This window comes from Epinephelus fuscoguttatus, linkage group LG4, assembly GCF_011397635.1.
Source record: "Epinephelus fuscoguttatus linkage group LG4, E.fuscoguttatus.final_Chr_v1".
Lineage (NCBI taxonomy): Eukaryota > Metazoa > Chordata > Actinopteri > Perciformes > Serranidae > Epinephelus > Epinephelus fuscoguttatus.
The window spans coordinates 24,991,511-25,019,124 of record NC_064755.1 but is presented as its reverse complement, the minus strand read 5'-3'; the positions used below and the strand labels follow the sequence as shown (position 1 = coordinate 25,019,124).

The following is a 27,614-nucleotide window of genomic DNA, read 5'->3' as shown; positions in this document are numbered from 1 at the left end:
GTGTGTGTGTGTGTGTGTGCGCGTGCGTAGTATTATATCAGCACGTGTGGTTCTGCACATGAGCAGCTCCACATTTAACAGCCACACATCACTGTGTAGTCACGTAGGCATATGAATTACAGCGTTTCATTGCAAAGAATGCATGTAACGGGTACACTTGCGCTCATTCAAATGAGACAGATAAAGGGGGCGGGTATTTATACGTCATGGCCTCAAGCTGAAAAAGACTTCCTGTTAGGAACCTGTCAACCATCCTAGCTCATAGCTGCTTAAAGCTTGCTGCTAGCTCCTAGCGCTAGCTCCTCGCTGCACAAATAAGAGACTTGGGACGGCCTAGAAGATGGCGGACCTCGAACGACTTCCGGTTCAAGCGAGGAGCTAGCAGTAGCACTATAAAAATAAGAGACTTGGGATGCACCCCAAGTGTGAAGGGAAGACTGTTGGAACAGGGAAGGACTAATGAGACAGGTGTGACAGAAAACAGGCTGGAAAACACTCAAAGACAGTAAGTAAAACCAGACACGACCTGGACACGACACATGAGGAGAGAATCTACAAAATAAAACAGGAAGCAGATTAAACATGAATGTATAACATGAAACAAGGAACAGAAGACGCCTTAACAAAGTCCATAGGATAAAAGATTATAAACAACCAAGATCATAACAACATATTTGTTTTCCTGAGGTCGTATCAAAGTTCAGTCAAAATTTTACAGAAATAAGTTGAAATGCAACAAAGTAAGCAACTCTGATTTCACTTTCTGATAAAAAATAACGCCTTTGTTTTGCAAAGTGGTTTCCATTTGACTCACTCGTTGGTACTGGACATGCATTAATTACATTAATTTCTTAGGCCTTAGACCATTCTGATACTGCATCCCTTCTAGTGGGCATAACTTTTCTAGGGTGTCTAGATGTGTAATTACTATGACTCTGACTCCACCCAAATGCACAAACTTATTTGATGGGATGTCTATGATCCAGTGATGGTGTTCTACATCATCTAACATGGACTGCAGTTGAGCCACATTCCCTTTCTTCAACAAGCATGGCTGAGCCTGAGGCAAGGAGGAAGCGCAAGGCATGTTTCAGCCTGTTAATCATATAGATAAAGAATACAGTTTTTATTTCAACAGTTGTTCAAGTAAACATGAGATGTTACAATACTTGTACATGTCAAAAAATCAAATGAAAGATTTATAACTTTTCTCAGGATTTTTTCAAAAATATCCATCCATTGGAATGAACAGTGGATCTGAATGTCACTGTAAAATGAATGGGGAAATACTATTTAAACTGGGAAATACTTTTCTGATTTCACACAATCATCTTATAATGCTCCCTACTGATTATGTGCACGGAATATTCATCTCGGGAGGTTTCCAACATTCTGTTTTCTGGAAAAACTTCAGAAGTAAAGGATGTTTAAGTAATGATGACGAATACAATTCAAAATATAAATGCACTGTGCATCACTTCATTAATATGAGTTAACCACTCTTGAAAAATAAATAATCTTGTGTTTTTTGTTGAAACAAAAGGACTGTTAAGACAATTCATTGTCATTTTTCCTGTTAGGTTTCTACGCTAAGAATAAAAAAACCCACATAATTAAGTATCCTAATGAAAAAAAAGTTTGCTTATTATTTATGAGTGCATTCAGAGTAGGAATCCACCACTACAATTTAACATAGTTAAGTCTAATTTACATGAGGGAGATTTAAAGACAGACTAATGCATTATCTAGTAGCTTTTTTACCTATCAATAACGTCTGTGCACTTATAAATAGAGTTTGTGTGTTGAGAGACATGCAACGTGTTTCAGCTTGTATTGATATATTACACATATTGATTATATGTACATATTGACTCATTAGTTTAACAGTTCACCGTTTCCAGATAAGCATAGCAGCATTACTGCAGCTATTTTCAAATGAACAAAATGGTGGGACTGAGCTAAATACTCAGATGAAATTAGTATCTGGTTAATACAAATGTTAAAACAACTTCCAGTTTAAGCTCTACTAACTCCAGGTTAGTAGACTCCACCCATATGGATATGGATATGATATGGATACAGATAATTTAGTTTACAGCTGTCTACTTGCTCATCTCTACTCAGTGGTTGAGGAATTATTTAAGGTTTCATGTTGGTGGTGAAAAACGAGACGATATAAGATATTGACCGTAAAAGCTTCATCGTACCAGAGCCATAAATATTTTATTATTTTCTCTGATGGAGACATTTCCAGATGATGACATATGTACATGAGGTCAGTGGAAAGCTGGTTATTGTTTGTGCATCACTCAATGCTGTAAAAAAAAAAAGAGGTATCATTTTTTATTCAACAAATAAACATGTTGCAACATTACATCTTTAATAATTAGCAGAAAAGAAACAATATCATGCAAACAAACAAATGCTACTGAGTTCTTTTTTTTGGCAACAACATATGAGAAAAGGAACTTTACAATATCACAGAGTTTAAAAGTGTCAAAGTTAAATTAAGCAGTTTTTTTTTTAAATCACAGAAAGCAACACAATTCACAACAAAATACCCTCAAAACACCAGTACTAATATAAAATATAACAACTGGCACAATGAATCAAGGATAGTTTACAGAGCCTTGTCTCCAGTGTGATTTTGTGCAGCACAGTAAATACAGAATTGATCTCGGACAATTTACGTAGTCAATAACACATCAACGACATGCTGCGCAGGTACATTCAATACATCCAGCTGTATGCCATAACATGTATTCAAAAGGCCGTCATGGTCAATAATGATCATGTCACAACATTCATGGTTGTCATGAAACAAAATCACAGTCATTTATAATACACACACACAACGTTACAAATGACCGTTTAGAGCGGTTTCCAATCAATAAGCAGCAATGATTGGCAGAGAGCAAAAAACTCAACAACATGTAATAAAAACTGTCAACATATATCTAAAGAAAAAAGGTTACACCACAGACAGTTTGATTATCTTTAATTAAGTGCACACATTTTTTGTTCCTGTGGTTTCTTTGACACAGGAAATACTACAAGACATCTTAAGATCGACCCAGTAAAACCCAATAGTGGTGTTTGTGTGTTGAATGTGCGTGTGTGTGCGTGTCAGAGTGTGACTGCCTTTCAACCTGTCAATCATTGTTTTTATTTAAATCCATTTTTATAAGAGAAGTGCAAAAATTTGTAACCACATTGCCAGAATAAATATTGTCACTGTATGTTTCTGCAAACCACAGATATGTTTGATTTGTTTGTTGATGAAGATTCTCAGTCATCCAGGTCATGGTTTCAAGTGCTATATAGGCAAATGGAACTGCTTGAGTTACAGAACAGAAGAAGCCTCTGAAACGTCTTCAAGTAACTCAAGCATGTCCAGTTGCCTAGGATATAGGACTTGTAGATAGATTTGTACCTGTCATATGTGGCAGATTTCTGTATGTCACAACGCTGGGGTTTCAAATAGTGATCTGCTGCAGTCTGCTGCTTGGCAACCCAACTCAGCTCATATACATGTAATATGAACTATGCTATAGAGCTCTGATTCGCTGCCAGAGCCCGACTGGGTCCGCAGGCCAGGCTGTAATTTCCCAGTATTCCCTGGGCTTGACTCAAGTCGGGTTCTCGCCAATTTACCAGTGTTTTTTCTCGTGAGTTAACTGCAGAAGTTTTAATGGACTAAACCAAGAGGGAAAGAGAGAGAATGAGGGGGGACTGCGACTGAGAGAGGAAGTGATGGAACAACAGGGCAATTTAGTCGAGAACCAGGGGAGAGAGATGAGAGAGAGGTGGCTGTGGGGCGACTTGGTTGACAGCGTTGCTTCTGTCCTGTAGGAAATGTGTGTAATTTAAAGCACAGAGCGGTGATCATCATCTGCCATGAACCGCCATGTGCACTAGACGCACCAAAGAGCCTGGCTGATTTATACTTGTGCTCCAGCTCTTTGCAGACCCTACATCATAGCCTACGCACATCGTCAAGCCCTTGTGAGCTTTTATACTTGTGCAGTGGTGTGTCTGTGTCACTCTATAGTTACACCTCCAAAACACCAGTCAATGGTGGTGTTTCTGTGAAGTGCTGTGAAGTGTAGGTGATTCAAAACACACATTAAACATGGCTTAATAGTAACAATTTCAAACACAAGTACACAAATTGGCTTCACTATAGCTCGCAGCATTCACAGACAGAGCACTTGCACTCAAAGTACTTTGCTGGACACATTTTCCCCACAAATACAGCATGCCAATGTTATCAGCACAAGCCTATGGCATTTTGCATTGTATGAATTAGCCTAGCGACTTGTAGAGATTTCCTCAGCTCATATGAAGCCAAGGACAACATTTAACAAAGGTAACGTAACAAAATTCAGCTCCATTACAACTCACAAGGTTCAGCGACAAAACAACTGTCTAATACTAAACACGTTTTCCAAACAAATACAACATGCTAGCATTATTAGCACAAACCTATGGCATTTGACATTGTATAAATTAGCCTAGCGACTTGTGGAGATTTCTTCTGCTCATATGAGTCAGGATAAATCACACACAAGTTTTAAAATGTTATTTTGTGGAGGCTTAATTGTCTTCACAATTTATTGTTTGTTATCTGTGAAATAAAAGTTAAAAAAAAGCTTTGTTTCCACTGAGCAAAATGGTTCCAGCTTACACAAAAAGACAGGGTGTCTGCGATGCCGCAATGTGTAGTTACATTTCTGGGGAGGTGCACTATAGTGGAGATTTAGGTTTTTAATTGGGCTTGACCCAAAACTGCTGCAGCGGGTTGGGCTTGGATAGAAACTGTGCAGGGTCATGTAGGGACAAGTCTTCTTTGGTCCAATCAGAGCTCTACCACATTATAGGTATGAAACATACAAATGTAAATGGGGTTTGCAGAAACATACAATGCTGACACTGTATTCTAGTGACTGAGCTTAGATTTATCATCAGCTCATAATGAATTCAAGCTTTCCCACTTTCAGTCTAGTGATTGAGACATTCTGTGTGATGTACCCTACAGCGTCAACCTCAGTCGATTATGGTGATTTTTGTAAACGCCGCAAGCATCACTCTGACGCTTTTTGTCAAAATCTGAACAGTGGCATCCAAGATGCCGGATGAAGAGACCAGAGCAGAGCTAAAATACACCATCGATTGCATCAGTGGAAGAAAACCAACAGATTCATCTGACAAAAAAACACTTTATCGTTTCAAAGCAGTATCATTGAACTAGCTGTCACCCCTTGAAAAAGGCTAAACTCAGCTGATTGAGAGCAGCGGTTCTTTTCATTATATCTTACTTACTGGTATGATTGGCCTTGAGCCACTTCTCATGCTGTTGTTGTCCTTTTCCTCCTCTATGTCTGTATTGTGGCCACTCAAGACAATTTGCCTTTGAGACGACAAGCGAGTCATGTGTACAACACAAGTGTTATTTTCTATTTCAGTCCGTGTGTTTGAAGTTGGACAACATCTCTTAAGACCCTGGTGAAGATGAATAGTGAACAGACCATAAGTGATGGGGTCCAGGCAGGCATTGAAGAGGCCAAAAATAAACAGCATGTGAGTCAGTGAATGAGAGACAGTCTCCTCCATTTTTTCCGGAAATAACCAGTACCACAGGCCCAGCAGGTAGTACGGGGTCCAGCAGACGATGAATGACGTCACGATGACAATGCTCATTTTAAGAGTCCTCATTCGAGCTTTAGGGATGTTGTTGTGGGAGCGGCGGAGATGAACATCTCTTGACACCACTGGAAGAGAATAAAAAACATCATCTTTGTCCTGCACAGCTCCTCTGGTCTCTGAAAACATACTTCAAATGCAGATTTTGAGTAAAACATGAGACTTACAGTTACCCCGGGCCATGCGGCTGGATATCTCAATAAAGATTCGTGTGTAACAGAAGATCATGATGGCCAAAGGCAGGAGGAAGAGGCACACGAAGGTGAACATGTTGTAGACGGTCTCCTGCCAGCGCTGGACGAAGCTGCCGTGGGTGGTGCATTGGGTGAAGTTCTCCGGGACTGTGATGGTCACATTGTGAAATATGAACATCTGCATGAAAAGACAACAACAGTCTTGCTTAGCAATGAGTCTAAATCAGTCAGACAGTCAGGAGGGGTGCTTTTCCATTTAGATAGTAATGTTTCCCCCGTGACCTGGAATTCGAGTAAGGTCCACAATAATCAGGGAAAAATCTACTAGTCTCAGTCCCAATTTGTGAAATACTGATGCATATTCAGTGGCCTTCGGCATCAAATACCGACCCACCGATGCACCATTTAGCAGTGGTATGGGACACACCGGCCAACAACATTTTTGGACATCCCAACCAACAGCCGAAGTATAAAGAGCAAGAATGGATGGAGTGGGGATGGGTCAAACAGATTCTGGACTTTCACCTGAGGGACCTGTGTTCGTGTCACTTGTGAGACCAAAAGTCAGCTTTATTTTAATAACAGTGTAGTGTGCTAGTATGTGTAGCATGCTACGCTAGTGATGTATGTCATGTGATGGAACATTATGTTATTTTAAGCCGGACAATGATGTTTTTTCTAAACCTAAGCACCTGTTTTAATTATCTAAACTACAAAGAGTAAACCTAAAAATGAAATTATTTTACCTATGTTCTGAGTTTATCAATCATCCTTGACAACTGGTGTACAAAAATATAATAATAATAATAAAAATTCCTCGTTTTTAATTTTTAATCTTCAATTAGCCTAAGGTAGGAAAATAATATAATATTACATTTTTATATTTTAAAAGATCAGAAAGTCTTGACTATTAAACCATGCAATGAGCCAACCTCCCAGTGATACCTTTTCCTGATAGCATACATAATGGATGCCAGAGGTAAGATCCTATGGAGCAGATGTCTTATGAAGTTGACAGAAAGTTGTATATGAATTAATTTCACAGCAGTCGTAGTGAGAAGCCCTTTTATTTTTCAAGGTTGCTAAGTGTTCTCTTGATACTAATTAAAATAGACATCTTAAAATCATAGTTCTTATTTAGTTTTGATTCAGAAGAGCTGATGTTGACCTGTTATGGTTGAGCCACACCCAATAGTAATATTATTTGAGGAATTTATTAAAAAGTAGAAAACATTCCCACCTTTTTATAAACCAGGAAGTGAGACAGGAGTTGTTGGAGTATAATATGTTGTAATATGTTTAAGATGATTAAGGCAACAAATTGTTACACCAGTGTTATTATTATGTACCGTTAGTTTTAGATTTTCAAGGCTTTTAAAACATTTTTTAATTGCTTCAAGTTGTAAATTCGTGTCTGGAACAAAGGCGTTTTCTGGTGCAGGGCAAGTTTAGAAATTTCTAAAAAAGAAAGCTGATCAAATATCTTATAAATCATATTGACTACATATAAATAAATCTTTTAAGAACAATGTTTCACTGCAGAAACAGAATTAGTCAGTTGAGAAGTTAGAATTTTAATGTATGTATTTAAGTCAGAAACTGAAGATTTCATCTTAAGGCAATCGAATCAAACGCAACGGTGGTCGTTGGAGTCACAGGAGACCATTTGTGAAAGACCATTGTGTTGTGATGTTAGATCTCCTGGGCAAGGGTTAAAGGACCCAGGAGATCTAACAGCTTAACCTCTAAAATAGAGGGTCTAAAAAGGAGTTTCAACGACCACCGTTGCAGCAGGAGATTGAACTACCGTCGTTGACACACCTTGGAACACTAATGAACCAATGACATCAGTGGCCTTGTGAAGGCCTCCTCAGAGGTTAAATATGGGTTTCCACAACAGTTTGTCAGACTAGTTCCAGCCTAGTCTGACAAGCATGAACTGATGAAGCCTCTTGGATAAGAGGTGAAACATCTTCTAAGACAAAACTAAGTCCATTGTCTTGAGATAACTATGACCTGGATAAATGAAAATATCCACAGGCATGAAAATTTCATGTGAATATGTATGTTTATCTAAAAAAAAACAAAAACAAAAAAAACACTGCATGTCATGTAACAAGTGTAGATTAACACATTGTCCCTGAGCATCTTAAACTGGCACAGGAGGGGTACTTAGAGCATCATAGTTTGACTGAACAAGCACTGGTATTTGAATATTTGAGTGAGAATGCATTGGTGACATCCTTGATCTCAGAGGATATAAGCCCCTCTTCTCATTTCTCAGTTTGTACAACCTTGATTCCCTCTTCACCCCCTCTCCTCTCGACTTAGTCTTCCCAGCTGAGATGCAAGTGAAGGAGGCAAGGAAGACACACAAGGTGAGAGAAGGGGAGGCAACAGGCATTTAACAAAATGAGACATCCATGCTTCGCAGCACTCATTATAATTAAACATAATGTATGGCACAGCTGCATCATCATGCCTCCTTCATACATCATGTGGGTCGAGAAGACTTGCGCAAATGATACACCTCTGCATCCTGTAACAGTCCGGATTTTGTTATATTTCCTGTTTTATTTTGATGGACTAACCTCTTGTGTCATTTGCACTTTCTTGTGTTTTCCCGCCTTTCATCAACCACACCTGGCTCTGATTATCCTCTTAGCCATCCCTGTGTATATATATATCCTCCAGCTCCTCATGTCTCTGCCAGCTTGTCTTTGTTCCTTTGTGTCACAGCTTTCTAGCAATCTGTGTTTGATACCTTGGATTTTTTTTCATCTTTTTGGACTCTTTGTTTGTGCGTTACTTATTATTATGTGTTTTTTTATCTTTTATTAACCCTCCTCTGCCTCCTGCGCATTCTCTGCCTTTGAGTCTTAGTTTTCACCAGTCATTACACATTCTTGTTCATCGCTACCCTGGCAATCCTCCTCTCTCCTTGCGATACTTTTTAAAAGGGGGAGACATTCTTGAAGATGGCGTGTTGAGACTGATTTCAGGGTCACAGACAGGAAGGAGGAGATGAGGATAGTCAAAATGAGAATAGTCCTAGGAGAGAGAAGTCTCCCAGAGAAACTTGCAGCATGGCACCACAACTGCATCCTATATGGAAGGATTTTTTTTCTCCAGATAGCAACACAACTTATTACATGTACATATTACATGTATGAAGATTCTGAATCATGCACTCAGGAAAAATGAGATCTCCTGCTATTACTTCTATACAGCCACACACTCATGGTTATCATTAGGCCCATTTTATCCAGCCTGAGTCTGCAAAGTAAACGGTAATGGACTTGCACTTGTACAGCAGCTTTCTTGTCTTTGATAAAAGCGCGTTTACCCTACTTGTCACTTTGTCTATTCACACACACATTCATACACTGATGGCCAACACCACCATACAAAGTGCCACCTGCTCATCAGTTAAACATTAGCCCTTCTTAAACAGGAATTGTGCAAATTTGCAGGAAAGCCCAATCAGTCTTTTTTTCAGCATTGGCAGTGAAAAAACAAAATCGGGGAGTGTGGCAAAATGCCTCCTACCTACTTCTGTTTATACAGAATGCGCCTTTTTCGGGGCAGTGGGGGGCGTGAGCAAGTAACAAAACATGTAGCTCACCATGTGACGTAAACAGTGACGTGAGAGGGAAGACGCGGCTGGTCAGTCCTTCAGCGATTCTCTCGTAAGTCGGCCTGTTCTTCACTGTCCCCCTCATTTGACGGTTAATGGCCTCTTTGTTTGCGAGGACAAGGAGGGCGCACAATTCCTTGTCTCCCCAGTTGCTCATCTTTACAGTGTCTGTCAGGTTTGCGTTTCCCTCTTGCTACTAGCTGCTCGCTAATTCCTGCTATCAGCTGTTTCCTGTTCATCCACCGCCAGTAGGTCGCACATGTGGCGTCATCAACAGCCCCTCCCACAAGTCTTCAACAGCCCCTCCCATTGCGGAAGGACGCCTCTGTCTTTTTAAACTAAAAGGGTTCCGGCAATATGACTACCCTACGAGGCGGAAAACTGGGCACCTTGGATCAACTCGCCAATCTGGCTCTGTGTGTCTGAACGCTCGCTGCTTGCCGGCAAACGGCCCAACATTCACGGAAAATCTGGCAGTGTAAAAGGGGCTATTCACACACACCCACACACTGATGGAACAGCCACCTGGAGCAATTTGCTTGCCCAAGGATACTTCAACCTGTGGACTGGAGGAGCCAGGGATGTAACTGCTCTAACCCCTGAGCCACAGCTGCCTTGAAGACAGATTTACTTTCACAAACAACTAAGAGATTTTATTAAGAGCTGTTACAGCTGATTGTGATTGCTGCCTCAGGTCCAATCAGTCCTGTCAGTAATGAACCAATCTAACTGTTTCTTTGTTATTTCATTCAGTCGCATGCCATGACGCCCTGACGTCATTACAGACCTGTAATCAGTGTAATTACAGTGACAGCCATCAGGTGTTAAAGTGTTAATCATCTACACTACATGATGAGGAAGTGGAGACTCTGTGTTTCATAAGTAGTTGACATGTCTTTATAACGATGCTGGAGTGAGCAAGGATGAGCAGTGTAAAGAATGGCAAACTTAAGAGTCCCGGAAGGCGGATGAGAAGGTCCTCTAATAAGTACGGGGGTTGGTGGGTTTATCTTCCGCTCCTGCTGTCGAATTGTCCTTGAGCAAGACACTAAACCGTAACTGTTATCGATAGCCAGAGCAACACCCTGTAGAGGCGCTCCACTACCATTGATTAGCACATGTGGGTCACTGCAACATAAATGCAGTCCATTTACCAAACTGTGATTCTGTCCAAAGCTGAATCACAGGTTTGTGTAAAATAAGTTCATTTATTCATTCATTCATTCATTCATTCATTCATTCATTTTCCATAACCACTTATCCTGTTAGGGGTCACAGGGGGCTGGAGCCTATCCCAGCTGACACTGGGCAAGAGGCAAGGCACACCCTGGACAGGTCACCAGACTATCACACATAACACGTAAAGAATGGACACATTGAGCTGCTGTCACACTGAATGTGTCCATAATAGCTGAACATCTCCTTGCCATTTTCATTATCTGTTTTTTCTAATAGTCTGATGAAGGTGCTAACGTCAGTAAAGAGAGCCACACTTTATATTTTTCAGTGGAAACAAAAAGCCTTCAGCTGTGTGCATCTGAGGAAAAAAAAAAAACAGGAAAGACGACCCATTGAGACAACTGTGCCCCTGAAACACGTATTCACTGTGGCTAATGCACACCTCTGTTCTTCTGCGTCAGTAAAGACCAGTAATTGCAATTAGCGCGGACAAATGAAGCAACCCCAAAGGAAAAAAGGCCAGATCTGGGTTTCCTTTAAAGTGCTTAATTAGATACATAATTGTGTTCTCGTAATAAGAAATAGTTATAAATGCAACAAATCAGTGTTTGGTCAACAGTTTTACAGTTTTCCCACAACAATGTTTTCACTACATGAGCTCCTGAGCTTCTGTTTTCAGGAAAACACAATTTCAATCTCAATTTTTCAATTTCAAGAGACATTATGTGCAAAAGATACATGCGTGTGCATGTTCTTCACTTTGTATGATGGTAATGGAGGTCTCTCCATTGAAGATATTTAAACTGAAAGCAGAGTGTAACATCTCTAGGGAGAATCAAATCTTAAGGCTACAACTGGAGTTGAGTTTTGAGAATACCTCGCAGCCTCTGAGCTGAGAAAATAGAAAAAGCAGCAGCGTTGCTCCCGGCTATTTTGTTTTATCAAGACATTTAGTGCAGTTTGTTTGAGGCCGTCAGATATCAAAGTAAAGATAAATGCACCGTAGAGGCTGAGCGGTACAGCAGTCAGGAGCAGTACGTGGGTAAGTCTGCTTTGTGTATATCAGTAAAGCCTATCGAGCACTGAATGAATGCAAATTCTCCTTATTTTTCAGGATAAACCTTGTTTTGTGTGGAAATTCAAAGGCTAAAGTCATGGTCATGGTCACTTCATGGTCCAGGAGAAAGAGGCAAAATAAAATAAAGTACATCTGATTCTAGCAATCAAAAGTAATTATGAAAAAAATGTTTCTAAGGCTATGTTTTGCCGCATGCTATTTACATCCAGCTGTCTGTAGCCAACGATGTTATTTACACCTGGGGTGTAAGTAGTCAGTGTGGCTATTTACAGCCACAGCTACAGGTGTATATATTGCTGCGTGTCCTAGCAACGTTAAATTATAATCTCAACACAAACAGGTCTATACAGCTATTCCAGTAAAGTTAATGTATTCTGCAGCTTTATACACCCTTAAAACTGAAGATAATAAGCCCATGTTGACTCACACAGGACTCAAACTCCAGGCTCTTGTGTAAAAATCCTGCTTAACCCTCTCACCCAACACATATTACTGTATTTATGAACTGCGTCACTCTTTATACCACTTCACAGGACTTTCTGGCAGTACATTTGTGAGTCATAAATTTACCACTTTAATCTCAAATAATATCTGAGACTGACTAATGCTCGCCCTAAGCCATATTAACACAAAGATGGGTTTAATTAGCTGAAAGCTGCAGTGTGACTATCCGCAGCCTGGTGCAAATAGACGCTCTGTATTTTCTGTTTCACCTTGTCAACCCCACTGTCATGGCCAACGTAAAATGTTCCTTTGTAATTTAGTCAGAGCGATAATGATTTAATGATTGCTAGGTTAAATAAAGTTGTAAATGTAGTTTAGATTCCAGCTGGTTCACACCACTCTGTCTCCTATATCCAGGGGCGCCGCCAGGGATTTTGGGCCCCATGAAAATAATTTTTACTGGGCTCTATATACAGCCGGCCGGGGGGCCGCCAAAAATTTTTGATGCTATTTTACATAAAACTATGCATTTTGATGGTATTTTTGACTATCATTCCCATATTTGTGAAAAAAGAACAATCTCTTCCTCCACTTCCACATTCCTCCCTGACAAACTTGAAGAGGATCCTGGACCTCACTCTGTAGAGTGTATGTTATAGGGCTGACCCAAAAAATTTGAAGCTTCGAAGCTTCGTAGCTTCGTTCAATGGCACGGGATTCGATTGTGAAAAAACAAACAAACAAAAATATTCAGCCTTAGTTTTTCTCCCGTTTTTTGGGGGGACCTTGAACGCAACACCATCTTCGAAAAGGAAATAGAAAGCCCGACGTGCAATGAATGGAGACCTATTATGCTGCTTGAACACAGACAGCTAAATTCTTTCAACAATGTGACTCAAAATAACGATAAAATAGATTTTACTGATGTAAGATAATATGCTGATGGTGACATTTTCCACCGGTCCGCTGCGCTCTGAGTCTGGTGTCGGTGACACATGCTGCTCTGAGTCGCGCATCTGTCTGCTTGCGCTGCAGTGCGCACTGAGGGTTTTAATTTTTAGTGTTGAATCAAAAGTTAAACACTACTTATCAGCAACCAGAAGTGTTTTTTTCGTTCGTGAATATTTTTATCTTAATTCTAGGGTTGCAAGAAACTACCTTTTCACCATAATTTGTAAGTTATTAACTTTTTGGGACTTTCTTTTTTTCGCTCAGCAAAAAAAAAAATGTTGTGTGCTTGCTCATCCCTAACTAAAATGATCACCTTCTTCTGAATATTAACTAGTTAATATTCCATAAGATGCAAACATGATTCTGTTTAGTAAGAGAAATTCACTTAACCCTTTGAAACCTGAGCAAAATGGGTTCTTTCAAAAACATGGTAAGAAGGCATCGAGCCAGAAAAGAAGAAATAACCCAAAAAATTAGCAAGAAATTAGTAAATGAAGGAAATTAAAAACAAGAAAACTAGAAAACAAACAAGAAAAAAGAAAACTAGAAAAGAAAATTAGAAAAGGAAAGGAAAGGACAGGAACAGACAGGAAAGGAAAGGATAGGAAAACGAAAGAAAAGAAAACTAGGAAAAAGGAAAGGAAAGGAAAGGAAAGGAATGGACAGGCAAGGAAAGAAAAGAAAACTAGGAAAGGAAAGGAAAGGAAAGGAAAGGAAAGAAAATAAAACTAGAGAAGAAAACTAGGACAGGACAGAGAAAGTTAAGAACAAACAAACAGGAAAATGATCTGGAAAAAGATCTTAAAAATTGTAATAATTCTGTAACATAATTTTAAATATATAATAATGATAATTATAAAATAAAGTTCTTCCTGAGCTTTTTAAAATTAATTTTCTAATTTTTTTGCAATTTGTGGAACATTTCTAAGTAAGTTGCTCATTGCCTTTTTTTCTCCATGTTTTTGAAAGAAATTGCACCATTATCTCAGGGATCAAAGGGTTAAAGGAATAGTCAACTTGAGGCAAATACACTCATTTGCTTCAGGCCAGCTTTGTTCTAACTCATAGAACTTCATTTTCATCCTAGTGAAGAAGAAAAATGCCAAATGTGGCATGCTGAATCTGGAGAAATGTGAATAAAATGACTCTCAAAACATCCACAACATTTCCATTCTAAGGAGCGGTGTAGAGACATGAACACTGAGTCTTGGGTTAACGATTCAGTTAAAGGCAAATATGATACACTGTACCTTTGATGAAATGCTGTAACTAACTGATACAGAATATACACTATAATGTCAGTGTGGATTTATTTTTCCAACCTTAACTATATACAGTACAAATGAAATAGGCAAAGTGTCAGGGTACATAAATGATGTTGTTTATGTTGCTGAAGTATGTATATGGTGCCCCACAGCTACAGTACATCTCACATACAGCAGGGACAGATGGCGATAGTGAACACAATATGAACCCACTTTAAGACACGTAAGAGCGCATTCAGCTCACAGCCTTAATGGGGGTTTGTTATGGGAGTGTTTTAGCCTACAGTGATTTCTCCATGAATGACAGATATAGACACAGATCTGTCAACACTATGAGACAATGAGTGGATAGAAACCAATTGGCTCATCATGTGTGTCAGTCTATAATAAGAATGAAGGAATGTATAACTTGGATCACTGGATTTCCCAGTAATGGTTAATATAGTGTGTAATGTGTGCTAAAAATGTTAATATGGAGAATTTTAAGGTCACACACAAAGACTGACAGCATTCAGATGACCATAAGTCTGACCGTCAAACATCGCCAATATATTTATACATGTATTACAAGCTCACATCCTATGAACAGTTCCAAGAATCCTGAAAAACAGGCATCCTAAAAATAAATATGTTACATCTCTCTTTGTTTCCAAACACTATCTTTATACGGGTATAACAAATACTGATCCTATCATATCTGTAATTTGTAAATTCATGCAAAACAAGAGGAGAAAGTCAGTGCTTGGTGTGTGAAATAATGACCCCATATTCACAATTAGGGTCCATGTTTTGTCCTAAGTTAGTAAAACAAAACCTCATCAGATCACTCTGAAATACAACATAAATACTGAGAAAAATATTGATGTGCTCTGGTGGTAAGAATGAGGCCAAAGGCTGAGTGTCAATATGGTATGAAAGTAAGCATCATGATGTTAAAGTTAAATGTTGTCTCATCTCCTCTACACCTGCTGAAATAGGCAGCTAAGCAATGACTCGGAGACATCTCTGATCTGTGTCTTCATAACTGTCATCATCCATCTACCTGCAGTGTGGAGCCCTGTCTGAGGGCCCACAAAGACGAAGTGTTACTGTTTAGTTTAGCGTTGCATCAAGAAACTTTACACGTAAATGACTGACAGCACGAACAAGCCTTAAGGTTTATGCACTCATTATTCAGGAGTTCAACCTTGAAACCGTCAGGGACGGTACGCTGGAGGTTCCTACTGAGAACTGAGAGGTTCTCACTTCAACACGCAACACTTGTTTTTTCCTTGCTTTATAGGGGACCTTTTGTGCTTTTACTTATTTTCTGTCATATTTATAATGTTATGTTGGCCAAAGTTTCAAATAATGAGGTGTATGAAAGTAATTACTGTGAGACAAAACCTCAGGCTTTAGACTGTTCTGAATACTCTGATTCCAATGTTTTCTTTTTCTACTTTCAAGACCAAGTTAAGTCAGCTTGTGAGGGATTTCTATTTATTATGAGCTTTTATTGGTGATTTTTCATGGTAAAAGGAGTCGGTATACTCCATTACAGTCATTCTCCCGGGTGCAATGAAGGTGCAGGGATGGAAGACCTGGAAATGGTGACCAATGAGAACAGACTGGGCTTTTTTGGAAGGGCTTCAAGAGACAATGGGCACTACAGAGGCACTAAAATGGAGTGTTTCAGACAGAGGGTGAATACAGGTGTCTCGGCACAGACAATATGCGGAAAAGCAGAATTACCACTTAGCAGTTATATGCCTCTGCAGACCAGTCAAGATGCATTTATAGTGTACATCATGTGATGAAAACACGAATGCTTCACAGCATGGCAGAAAAGAAGATCTGTACAATCAGCACAGATTCAAGATGGACACCTAAGATGAGAGTCACAAATATAGTATCCAAACAAATGCCTCTCCTCTGTAACTGAGATATGAAGTTGAGTTATGGCCAGAAGTGTTTTTGCAGAACATTATGATGTCACAGTGAAGTTTACCTTTGACCTTTTGGATATAAAATGTCATCACTTCGTCATTTTATCCTGTTAGACATTTGTGTGAAATTTTGTCATAATGAATGTGTAAATTCTTGAGTTACGGCCAAAAACATGTTTTGTGAGGGCACAGTGACATTTTCGTTTGACCTTCGACCACCATATTCTAATCAGTTTACTCGGGAGTCCAAACAGACGTTTGTGTCAAATTTGATGAAATTTCCACAAGACCTTCTTGAGATAATGCATGCATGTGAATGAGACGGGTGCAAGGTCACAGTGAAGTTGCCCTCCAACCTTTTCGATATAAAATGTCACCACTTCATTATTTTATCTTGTTAGACATTTGTGTAAGATTTTGTCGTAATTAACGTCAGAATTCTTGAGTTATGGCCAAAAACACATTTTGTGAGGTCACAGTAACCTTGACCTTTGACTTTGGACCACCAAATTCTAATCAGTTCATTCATGAGTCCAAGTCAACCTTTGTGCCAAATTATAAGAAATTCCCTCCAGATGTTCTTGAGATATCGTGTTTGCGAGACTGAGACAGCTGTCACATTGACCTTGATCTTTGGCCACCAAAATTTGATCAGTTCATCGTTGAGTCCAAGTGAAGGTTTGTGTCATATCTTTAAAAAAAAAAAAATCTCTCAAGGTGTTTTTGAGATATAGCATACACAAGAATGAGTCAGACAAGGTCACAGTGACCTTGACCTTTGACTTATGATAACCAAATCTAATCTTTATCTCCCTGTATCTCTCTATATCTGTATCTATATCTATATGCACAGAAGAGACATTGACAAGCATGTGGTCAGATATTCAAATAAACACAAGAAGTTTGTGCTCTAGAAAAGGATCAGCACTCAGTGAATAACTTCCTAAGCCCTATGATAAGCTATTATGGCAAGGCTTAACTATACAGACCAGTGAGCAGTGATAACTAACATGTCTTTGGGGTCATTGGGTGGGAATCTCCTTTCACCAGTGTTTCGTCTAGTTGGTCCCACGACACCTCCAGGAGGCTAGACAGTGATCTCTGGCGTCCCAGAGACACTCCCCTAATGCCAGGTCTCACTGCTCCCCACACCAACCCAATAACCTCCTTTACCTTACTTACACATGGCTTTCTCAGCCCAAACAGCACCGCCACCTTCAACCAAACCCAGGCTCCATACATGCAAGCTCCAGGTAGAAGCAGTGCTGATACTACCTTTCCTAGCACATTCACCATACTCAAATATTCAGTCAAGCGCTCCAGCCGCCTCTGCTTTACACCTGGTGGTAATGATTAAATGTCAGCTGTACAACCCTGAGATCAATTCCAGGTATCTTTCATACATGCGTCAAAATATCATCTCTCTCCACCTCCTCTGTTCTTCATTACAGTCCTGTCTGATAAAGCTGAGGACTAGTTGCTACTGGTTACCAGTGAGAAGATGAGCTACAGACCAGAAAGTCCAGTCTAAAGACACAGTACAGAAAAAGGCAAGGATTTACATTCTCCTCAGTCTCAAAACGGTCAAATGACGCAGTTAAAGATTATTTAGCTGTTTTATCAGATGATCTTGCACTCTGCTCCAAAACTGAGCCTGGACAAAAAATTTGGCTGAAATATATCCTGCTTTTTTTCTGATGCTGCATTTCTCAGATCATCAAGTCATATTTACTTTTGTTCAACATAACCATGATCCTCACCTTACCCAACAAGGTGTTTCAAGTCACTTAATCTTAAAGCAGCATTAACTGCTTTTTTTGGCCACTGGGAGGCAGCAGACAGAAAAAAGCTGTTAACACAACACTGGCACATAATCACCTCATAAAGTTAAACAGATGAATTTGTTGGCAGACAGTTGCTTATTTACACATCCAGCAGACATGAAGAAACATTAGCATTAATAATAGTTGTGCTTTGTGTCCACCTGATGCCAAATATTGTTCCTCTGGGGCAGCAGTAGCTCAGTCCATAGGGACTTGGCTTGGAAATAAGAGGGTCGCTGGTTCAAGTCACTGCATAGACCAAGTATGGGGCATGGACTGGTAGCTAGAGAGGTGCCAGCTCACCACCTGGACACTGCCAAGGTGCCCCTTAGCAAGGCATTGGACCCCCAACTGCTCAGGGCGCCTATCCAAGGCAGCCTCCTCACTCTGACATGTCACCATTTCATGCATGTATAGGTTTTGATTGTGCATGTGTTTGTATTTCAAGCCTGTGTATGTGATAACAGAGAGAAATAAAATGAATTACTCCTCGGGGATTAATGAAGTATATCTTCTACCAACTCTTGAGGGAAATATCTGGCAATTTAGCTGCTAAATGCTGCGCTATCTTCATTAGCTAGGTGCCAACTATCTGCTGTTTGGTGTTGGGCAGGTACAGCTAGTATTTAGAGGTTTTCTAATAGATCAAATTATCATTTAGCCAATAATGCAAATGACACAAAATCAAAGTAGACAACACAAAAAGGTTATGAATAGAAGTATTATATGTGCATCCATCAAAGGCTTTGGGTTTCATTTTGTTCTGATTGTTGTCTTATTAGTGTTTTAAGAACCACACACTGCAACTATACATTTATTTGCAAGACAGTGTGCATTGCCTTGTTCCTTTTGATCTTTCAAAGGTACAAAAATGTACAGCTCAACGGTTTTGAGATAACTATTTGCCTTTCAAAGAACCTTTGCAGAAAGCTTCTCAGCAGAGAGGGATTTCTCAGAGACAAGTGGTTCTTGGTGGCGCTTTGCCTTTAAAGTGCGGGTGCAGGAAGAGCATTACATCATGTTGGCAGTGATTAGCACGCTCATCAGTCACTCACAGCATGAGGGTATTCTTGAATGATAAATCAGTCGTACAGTTAGTGAAGTAGACTTTGTGACATCACTGATTATCACAGCGCAGTATTCAGAAAAATCTCTGAGGAAAGGCTTTAGATGCAGAGCAGCAGGAGCCGCTAAGACTGGGCTGTGTATTCCTTTGTGAATCTTTAAAATAAAAAGGGAAACCTTCAAATATATTCAACAGATCTTGGTCCCCAAGGCTCAGAAGAGAAGTAGGCATAAATGCTTTTAAATATGCTGCCCCTTCTTCCTGGAATAATTTACAGAGGGACCTGAAATTGTCAGAGACAATTACTTTGGGCAAATTTAAGTCAGTTTTAAAAGAGCAAGAAAATAGCACTCCTGGTCAATTTGATTGCTCCTCAATTTTACACTGAAATCGTTTTCGAAAATTGTACATTTAATTATTTAACTGTTTTTTTTTGTTTTGTTTTGTTTTGTTGTAACAATGTTTATGCTGCCCTCTTGGCGTTGATCTTGAAAATAGATTACATGTGGAGTATCTGTGGTGTCCTGAAATCTGCAATACTACTTGTTACTGAAAAAACAGTGGCCCTGAAAATAATGATGACGCATGCCAAACACTCTGAATCTGGGAGAAGTGGCAGAGGCCATATTTTTGATCTGACTGAGTCACAGATGTAGAGATAGGTGCAGTTCATTGAACTGTTTTCCGACACAACAAAGTTGTAGAAAAAGTACAAAATGTGATGCCTATGAATGTATGATTAGTCTTTTGTCGCAATTCAGTAAATCTGTTGGTTTTGTTGGTTTGTTCTGACTCATTGTTGCAGAGAAATTGAGAAATGTCTCAGCCCACTCATTAAAAAATGAAAAAGAAGTCCCCTAGGACTTCAAAACGCCTGAGACTTATATTTGCATTTCAATGACAGGGTGCAGGAATGCACTGAATAAGAATTAGAATAACAACATGGTCACAAATAAATAAATCAAATAAAAATTAGTATGTTTCAAGGGCATCTTGTTCCCATTTTTAGACAGAGTTTCTCCTTATTTTCTAATAGTGAATGTGATGCATATTGATTTATCTTGTAATAGACTAACCGTGACCCCACCAATTCAGTTGATTTTTCTGTCCTGTACCGTGCACGCGGATCACAGTTGGACTTTTTTTTCTTCATGTCAGCAGCTGGTGAGTCATACTTTTCCATTTCTTATTTTACAAAAAGGGAACTGCATGAGCTATAACATTTTGATACACCTGTCGGTAGGAAAAATACTTTCTGAGCCAAACAAAGATCCCTTCAGGATCATTAGGATATGAGACACTGAATGAGTGAAGCCAGCTGTAAAAAAAAAAACAAAAAAACATAAAGGACCCTGGAATAGTGACTCATTGAACTGCATCATCATGTATGACTGATATGATGTTAGATGTAATCTTTAATTAAATCTCCGATAAGACAGTAATGCCCCAAATTATTATACTGTTTATTCATACAAGATTTGTTTCCAGTCTCATACCCCTTTAGCAATGTTTGACTAGATGCCAGAAAAAACCAAATGCCTCTGATTATAGTATTTATCAATTTAACTGTTCAGTTATACCTTCTTTAAAGAGACTATCTTCCCCTCAAAAACCAGCGCATAGATCATTTGTACAAACAGCCATTTGTTAGGCAGTGACCTCTAGTGGCTGCAGTATTTATGACAGGAGTATCGGAAGTAATCGGGAGACGCAGAAGTAAAGAGTGCCAATGTCAAAGTGGTCTCACTCCAAAGTTGTCGAAAGCTGGCACTTGTGCAGTGACTTGCGGCGACAGACACAGACAAAAAAGCTGACCTTTAACATCGATATGTGGCCAGTCACCATTATATTTCCACGACGCCCTGTGGTATCAGGAGGAGACGCGGCAGGACAAGAACTAAAGTTAAGGTGGTGGATGTCCAAGTGGGGGAGGGCGGGAGGGATGGGTTCAAAAAAGACCGACTTTCACCTAGGAGAGCAGTGTACACGTCCTACAGGATTATAAAGTTGAACACTGCTTGTTTTGGGGGTTTTTTGCCGAAAAAACCCCACAAAAAAACCATCAATTCCCAGGGTACCTTGCACGTCGTATCTGGACTTGGAAAGTCCATGACCAAATGTCGATATGTGACGAGGTCAGAGTGAGAATGTGTTGACAAAGTCTGCATAGAGATCTGGGTGGATAGAGGGGTCAAACAGACACAGGACTTTCACCCAGGAGCCCGTTGTTTGTGTCCTGGGAGAAATCTAAAGTCTATACCGAGTTATTTTTAGTTACATACCCAACATAGCATACTTACATAATGTAACATACTTACGTTAACCTAACCATAACTAAAGTTAGGTAATAACTGTACATATATTACCCAAACCATGATCTTTTCCTAACCAAGCAGTTTTCTTGCCTAAACCTAACCACATTAATCATGTATTTAAATCTGCAGCTATTAACAATCATATATGTCATTTTTGGAGCCATCTGCAACGGACCTCTTCTGTCATTTAGGTATTAGGACGTGTTGATCTCCTGCTACTGGCAGAGGCGTTTATTTGGAAAAGGCTCCTTTGGGTCGTGTCAGAGGGTAGGAACAATGTGGTCATAAGGGTAGGAGGATAAATGTTATCCATCTACATGGCCTTATTATTGTCGCTTCCTCACTTCTTGCCAAGAGCTTAATGGAAAGATTGATACCACTCTCATAAATAGCTTAAGATAAAGACTTGAAACAGAGTGAAACAGCTGTGTCCAAGAAACATTTGGACAGAGCCAGACTAGCTGTTAATCTCTGCTTCCAGTCTTTATGCAATGCTAAGTAACTGCCTACTTGCTTTAGCTTCATATCTAATAGACAAACATGTGAGGTGTTGAACTTTTCATCTAACTCTCTGCAAGACACATAAAAAGCGTATTTCTCAAAATGTCCAACAAGCTCTCTAAATTAATTAACAAAATGTTGGATTTGTAACCACCCTCCAGGCAGACAAATAAAAATGTTTTCTGATCCAACACCCATATCAACAAGATGACAGTTATCTGTGCCTTCCAAAACTTGGGTTTATGTCAGCACTGAGGGAGGCATGGTGTAAATGTCTTAAATGTTGTCAAAATGAAAGTCCTCTCTGAAAACTATACTCAGGCTATAGATTCATACAGAAGTAATTCCTCTCAATTATCACAACTATCACAGTTTATAATCCACTAGAAGTGTGTGATGGTTTCTGCAGAGACAACCCTCTGCCTGAACTTTTTTATTTTCTTCTAATTTTCTGGTCTTAGGACGTTTATAGGTGGGTTACCCCCTGACTGTAGGTGAGGTGTACACTTCTTAAAAAGGTAGCGACCAAGTGTCAGACCATAAGCAGCAGGCATTCAAGAGACAGCGAAGCAAAACGGCAAACAAGACTGAATCTGGGTTTGGCTTTTTCTTTCACTTTCGTTAGCGAGGTTTGGTTTGGTTTAGGGAAAGATCATTGGGAGGGTGGTGTCTGACAATCTGACATTTTGTCAACCCATTCCCATTCATCCACTCTGCCAGAGGTCTTTATCACTTCATCATAAGTGAATATGATGCTGACATTTTTCTTGAGAGGAGAGGCTCACATTTGAAAATACCAAGCGAACATTTTTTGAAAAGACGTTCTAAAAAGCGTCTAGGGTCACCGATGAAAACACATTCAGAAAAGGTTCAAGAGTGAAAGTTTTTTACGTTGATTGAACGTTAAGGCTACATGTAGACCATATTTCACCGGGATTTGCAATAGTGAAAGTTTTCATCGTCTACAGTGTGCAAATATTAGTCAATCATCATTTTGGAGTCTAACTAACAATAATTTCTCAGTTGGAAATCAACATTGCAAATGGAAAATATGGTCTAAATGTGAACACTCAATCAATGTCTTTATATAGTCAGTGAAAAAACTCTCACTTTTTAACCGAATCTGTTGGAAAACGTCTCTTCACCATCAGCGATTTAAACGCCTTTTAAATATGAGAAAGCTCACTGGATTATAAAACTGTACAAGTGGCTCTGGCTTTAGGATAACAACAACAGCCCACCAGCAGCATCTGAGTGCCATACTTAGTAACACGAACACATTTACAGCTTCAACTTGAAAGACAAAGTGGACCATGTGACACATACTACAATACATTTGTATTTATTAAGCAACAATTTAAATATATCATGTACAATGCTCTTTAAATACAACTGCAGTGAAATAGAAAAAATACATAATTGATGCACGGTCCCTCTGGTTTGTCCCTCTGGTTGTAGGACACAGTTTGATATGGTGAAAACCTGTAAATACAACAAGTGTTAAAAAGAAATATATTTTCACTGAGGAAAGGGTGGATGTCCATCAAGGGTTTGATATATTTAAGGATAGCTGTAATTTCTGTAATTGCAGTATGAGTATTTATGTAGAGTATTTTTGAGGCAAAATGGCCTAACATTTTATTTTACAAGCTACAGCAACAGTCCATGAAGCCACTCACATGTGCATGCCAACATTAGACACTCTGGCAGTATTTATGTTTACCGTTGGTCCACATCACAGCATGCTACCGGCTAGCATGCTAACGCAAAGCTAGCTTGGCACGATGAAAGCCTAGGCCACATCTGGAGCAGCATAACACACAACTAATTGAGCTGATTTCTAGTTTGCTTTATTAAAATACAGTAGTACAGGTACTTACAGAGTATGTAGGTACGTAGACTGAAGGATCACGTTTATTTCGTCAGCTCCTTCTCCTCGGCCCGAGGTCTGTCATTTTACATGAATGATGTAGAATGTACAGATCTGAAACTAAAAATGTCCTGAAAGCTCCTTTCTGGCAGCGTGAAGACTGTATAATGACATTTTATATTAAACATTAAATAGGTTGAAATTACGTCTTTGCGAAACCACATTACACCTACCAGTGCAATAGCCCCCCGAGACCCTGTATCCTCATATGAGGACATAATATTTTGGGTTTACTTGACCTTGTACTTGATTTTACTTAACTTAGACCTGTTGTCCTCATTCATGGACACTTTTTTGTGCCATCTAGTGGTAGTGAGAGCACAATACACTGATCCATGTAAAAACAAGACGGCAGCCATCTCGGCCAAGTCAGTCTGCAGCTGATCACAACACAAAAGTGGACAAGGTCCAAAACCTGATCACATTGTATTGTTTAAACCTGTTAATTTATGATGAATAATGTTTGTAGTTTGATATGGCAACAAATTTGACCAATTCTAGCCACAATAACAAGCTAAGACAACGTTAAAGTCGTTTGAGGACATTGGGACTGTATTGTTGTGTCATCTGAGGACACTGAGACTTAATCATCACTGACAATGTTTCGGGGTTTTTTTTATACTTATCAGGTCCTATTGATCCCAAATAGCTAGGAAAAATAAAAATGAATGCCAAACAAAAGTTCAGGTCTCACCAGGATATGACTTTGGAGAAATATCTTACACATTAATCTGTATCACCTCTCTTTTGGCCTACAACTCAACAATTGATCAAAATAATTAAACAAATTTGTAAATGTAAATGTTGATGCTGTAATGGCATCCCAGCTGACACTTGAACGACCTTCAACGTTGAGATGTGGGTGAAATTATGTCGTTTCAATATTGAAACAAAATTTAATTCTGATAGTTGTAAAAAGGTTAACAAAATTCTCATAAATCAACATTGAAATTTCAGATAGATCTGTTTCAACACTGAAACAATTTTGAAACAATATTTTAAGTTTATAAAACAACACTGAAACAACATTACAAAATCAAAAAATAATTCAACAGTGAACAAACATTACAATGCCAGCTGAGATTTTAGCTGGTTGAAAAAAGGGTGAAAAGAGGTCCTAGACACCAAGATTAAATATCACCCTCATCGACTAAAATTCAACATTGAAATCCCTGGTGGGGGTTCACTGGGTACTGACACTCTTGAAAACCCACTAGATGTAATTTACCTGTAATTATACATTACAAACTCATTCTCAAGTTGTTTAAATCCCCAAATTCCCTGAAAAAATAAAGGACATGACCTCTGTGTCCTCAACGTAGCTGCCCCTGCCCCTAAATAATCACATATTATGATCCCTGTGTCTATATGAGTAGTTCAGTGATTAGATCCCGACTTCTTTCACCCCAGTGTGTTCAGGTCACACTGGATGAGGTTGAGGAAATAAGGAAATCTTACACTCAATGAGGTGCTTGATAAGCATTACTGATATTTGCAGACCTCCTGAAAGCCAGATGGGTCAGTGATCTCTCGATATTACGCTATTAGGAATCCAATTTGATTCCACCGAGCTGCTGCCTCATTTGTGTTCAGCAGTAAAAAACACTTCAAGAACCATTATGCATTTCTCATATATTCATTAAAGCAACCAGTGACCAAGACGTTGCTGCTTATGTGCCGGAGCAAGCCATGTCCATATTATTGTCAAGTATTGTGAAGCTTCTCATTACTTTTCTTTTAAATGATGGAGCTTAATTCAATGAGCACAAGAGGTGGAGGCAAAGTGCACAGTCTGTATGTGTTTGGCTGTACAAAGTGGATAAATAGAAAATTTAAATGTTTTAATTTTCTCTTCCACGAACTGCTGATTGAGTGACCCCGCTGTTTTTTTTTCATGTTGCATAAGTTTCTTGTTTGCCTTGATTACCTGAATGTTTCATCATGTTTCCTGCAGACTTGACAAATAATTTAATTAACCTCCCTTCACCCTCATTTTCTGCAAAACTAAACAAGCTGGATTCACTGGAGGAAATCACATTGTTTGTGTTTATCTGCTTTTTGAACAAGGTTTCATTCTCCTGAGGATACAGAGCCAGTGATGAGAGATGTGTGCAACCATCAGCTGTCATGCAGAAGCCTCATATGAGTGAGGGAAGTATTTGATCATAGACAGAGCAAACAAACTGTGCGTCTCCTACCTGAGGGAGCGAGAGGAATACACTCATGGTCCAGGCCACAGTCAGCATGATTTTGCTTTTCCTTTTGGCCTCGCTGATGCCCAGTGGATTGAGGATGGCAGACTTTCTATCCAAGCTAATGACCACAGTTACAAAAGCGCAAGAGTACATCGCCACCAGTTTCATGAACATCAGCACCCTGCAGGCGACATCTCCCGCCTGCCACTGCACCGTGATGTTCCACACCGCGTCCACGGGCATAACGATAAAAGTCACCAGCAGGTCCGCCACGGTCAGGTTCATTATAAGGATCCTGACGTGCGACTTGCGCTTGCCGCCGTTGCTGGCAGCCCATAACACGACCAAGTTGCACACAGCTGACACCGCGCACAGAGTGAAGGTGATGATGACTCTCACTTTGGCAGCGGTGGAGAAAGTGGGCAGCTGGAGCGCGTCTCCATCGGCGCTCTTATTGCACGCCGAGGTGGGTGCCTGGCAGCTGCCATTCACAGTTTGATCCGTCAGCTGGTGGAACATAATGAACACCGCAGTCTGGCTGAGTGAGGCACAAATAAAAGACAATAATCCCGACTGCTCCTAGACGGTGCCTTTCCTCTCCATCTGCATCTCCAACTGGAACTTCAACTGTGAAAACTGAGAAAAGAAAGAATTCAGTAGTCTGATTTTCTCCTGCTGACGTTTTATAGCATACAAAGTGCAGGTGCTGCTCATTAGGGGCACCTGTAACATGGTAAAGCTCTTCTGCATGAATTCCTGGCACATGCAGCTTTAATTTACGCACAACGAAAAACCACACACCACCTTATTTAGCTCCTATGTTATTCAGAAAATGCAAAGTGACTGACTGACTTAATGTGTAGGAAGCAAAAGGTATGAGAAAAGGTGTGAGGAAAAAATATCCAAGTAATACTTGAGTGCAGGTAGATATTTGCTGAACCTCCTCCTTGTTAATTTCCACCCTGTTCCATTGTCTCCTCTAATTAAAGCTAACTGCCTCATTATTGTCACCAAAAAGGGAAAAGAGAGAAGATAAATGTCTGAATTAAACTAGTTTTAGAGGCATTTAAAATTAGCTTACCCGCAATTAGGAGCGGAGCTGTCAGTGAGCGCTGAGGGGGATCTCACTGCAGTTACTGCAGCTGTTGCTTCAGACCGCTTCATTCCTGCGCTCTGACGCGCACATTGACATGTGAGAGTATCAGCCGGGTTGGTGTCATCCGTCACTGGAGCTCCTCTGCTCACATTAGCCAGGGGGTGGCAGTGCAGAACCCCACTGCTGCTGGCCAGAGTGAAACCTTTAAACAAACTTATATTATGTTCAAGTTTTTGTGGATGCATTATTCTGCCATGGCTCAAGTATGACAAATATTGTAAGTATGCTCACATGCCTGCTTTCACTTCAGCA

At 39.7% G+C, this 27,614-nt stretch overlaps 1 protein-coding gene across 1 annotated transcript; it reads right to left on the bottom strand.

Moving 5' to 3' along the window:
• Window positions 1–5,307: 5,307 nt before the first annotated feature.
• gnrhr4 (gonadotropin releasing hormone receptor 4) lies at window positions 5,308–26,725 on the bottom strand. The gene is made up of 3 exons (XM_049574191.1): window positions 26,210–26,725; window positions 5,871–6,075; window positions 5,308–5,771 (listed from the first exon to the last, which is right to left on the bottom strand). The coding sequence occupies exons 1-3, from the start codon at window positions 26,723–26,725 to the stop codon at window positions 5,308–5,310; spliced, it is 1,185 nt and encodes a 394-aa protein (XP_049430148.1).
• Window positions 26,726–27,614: the final 889 nt, after the last annotated feature.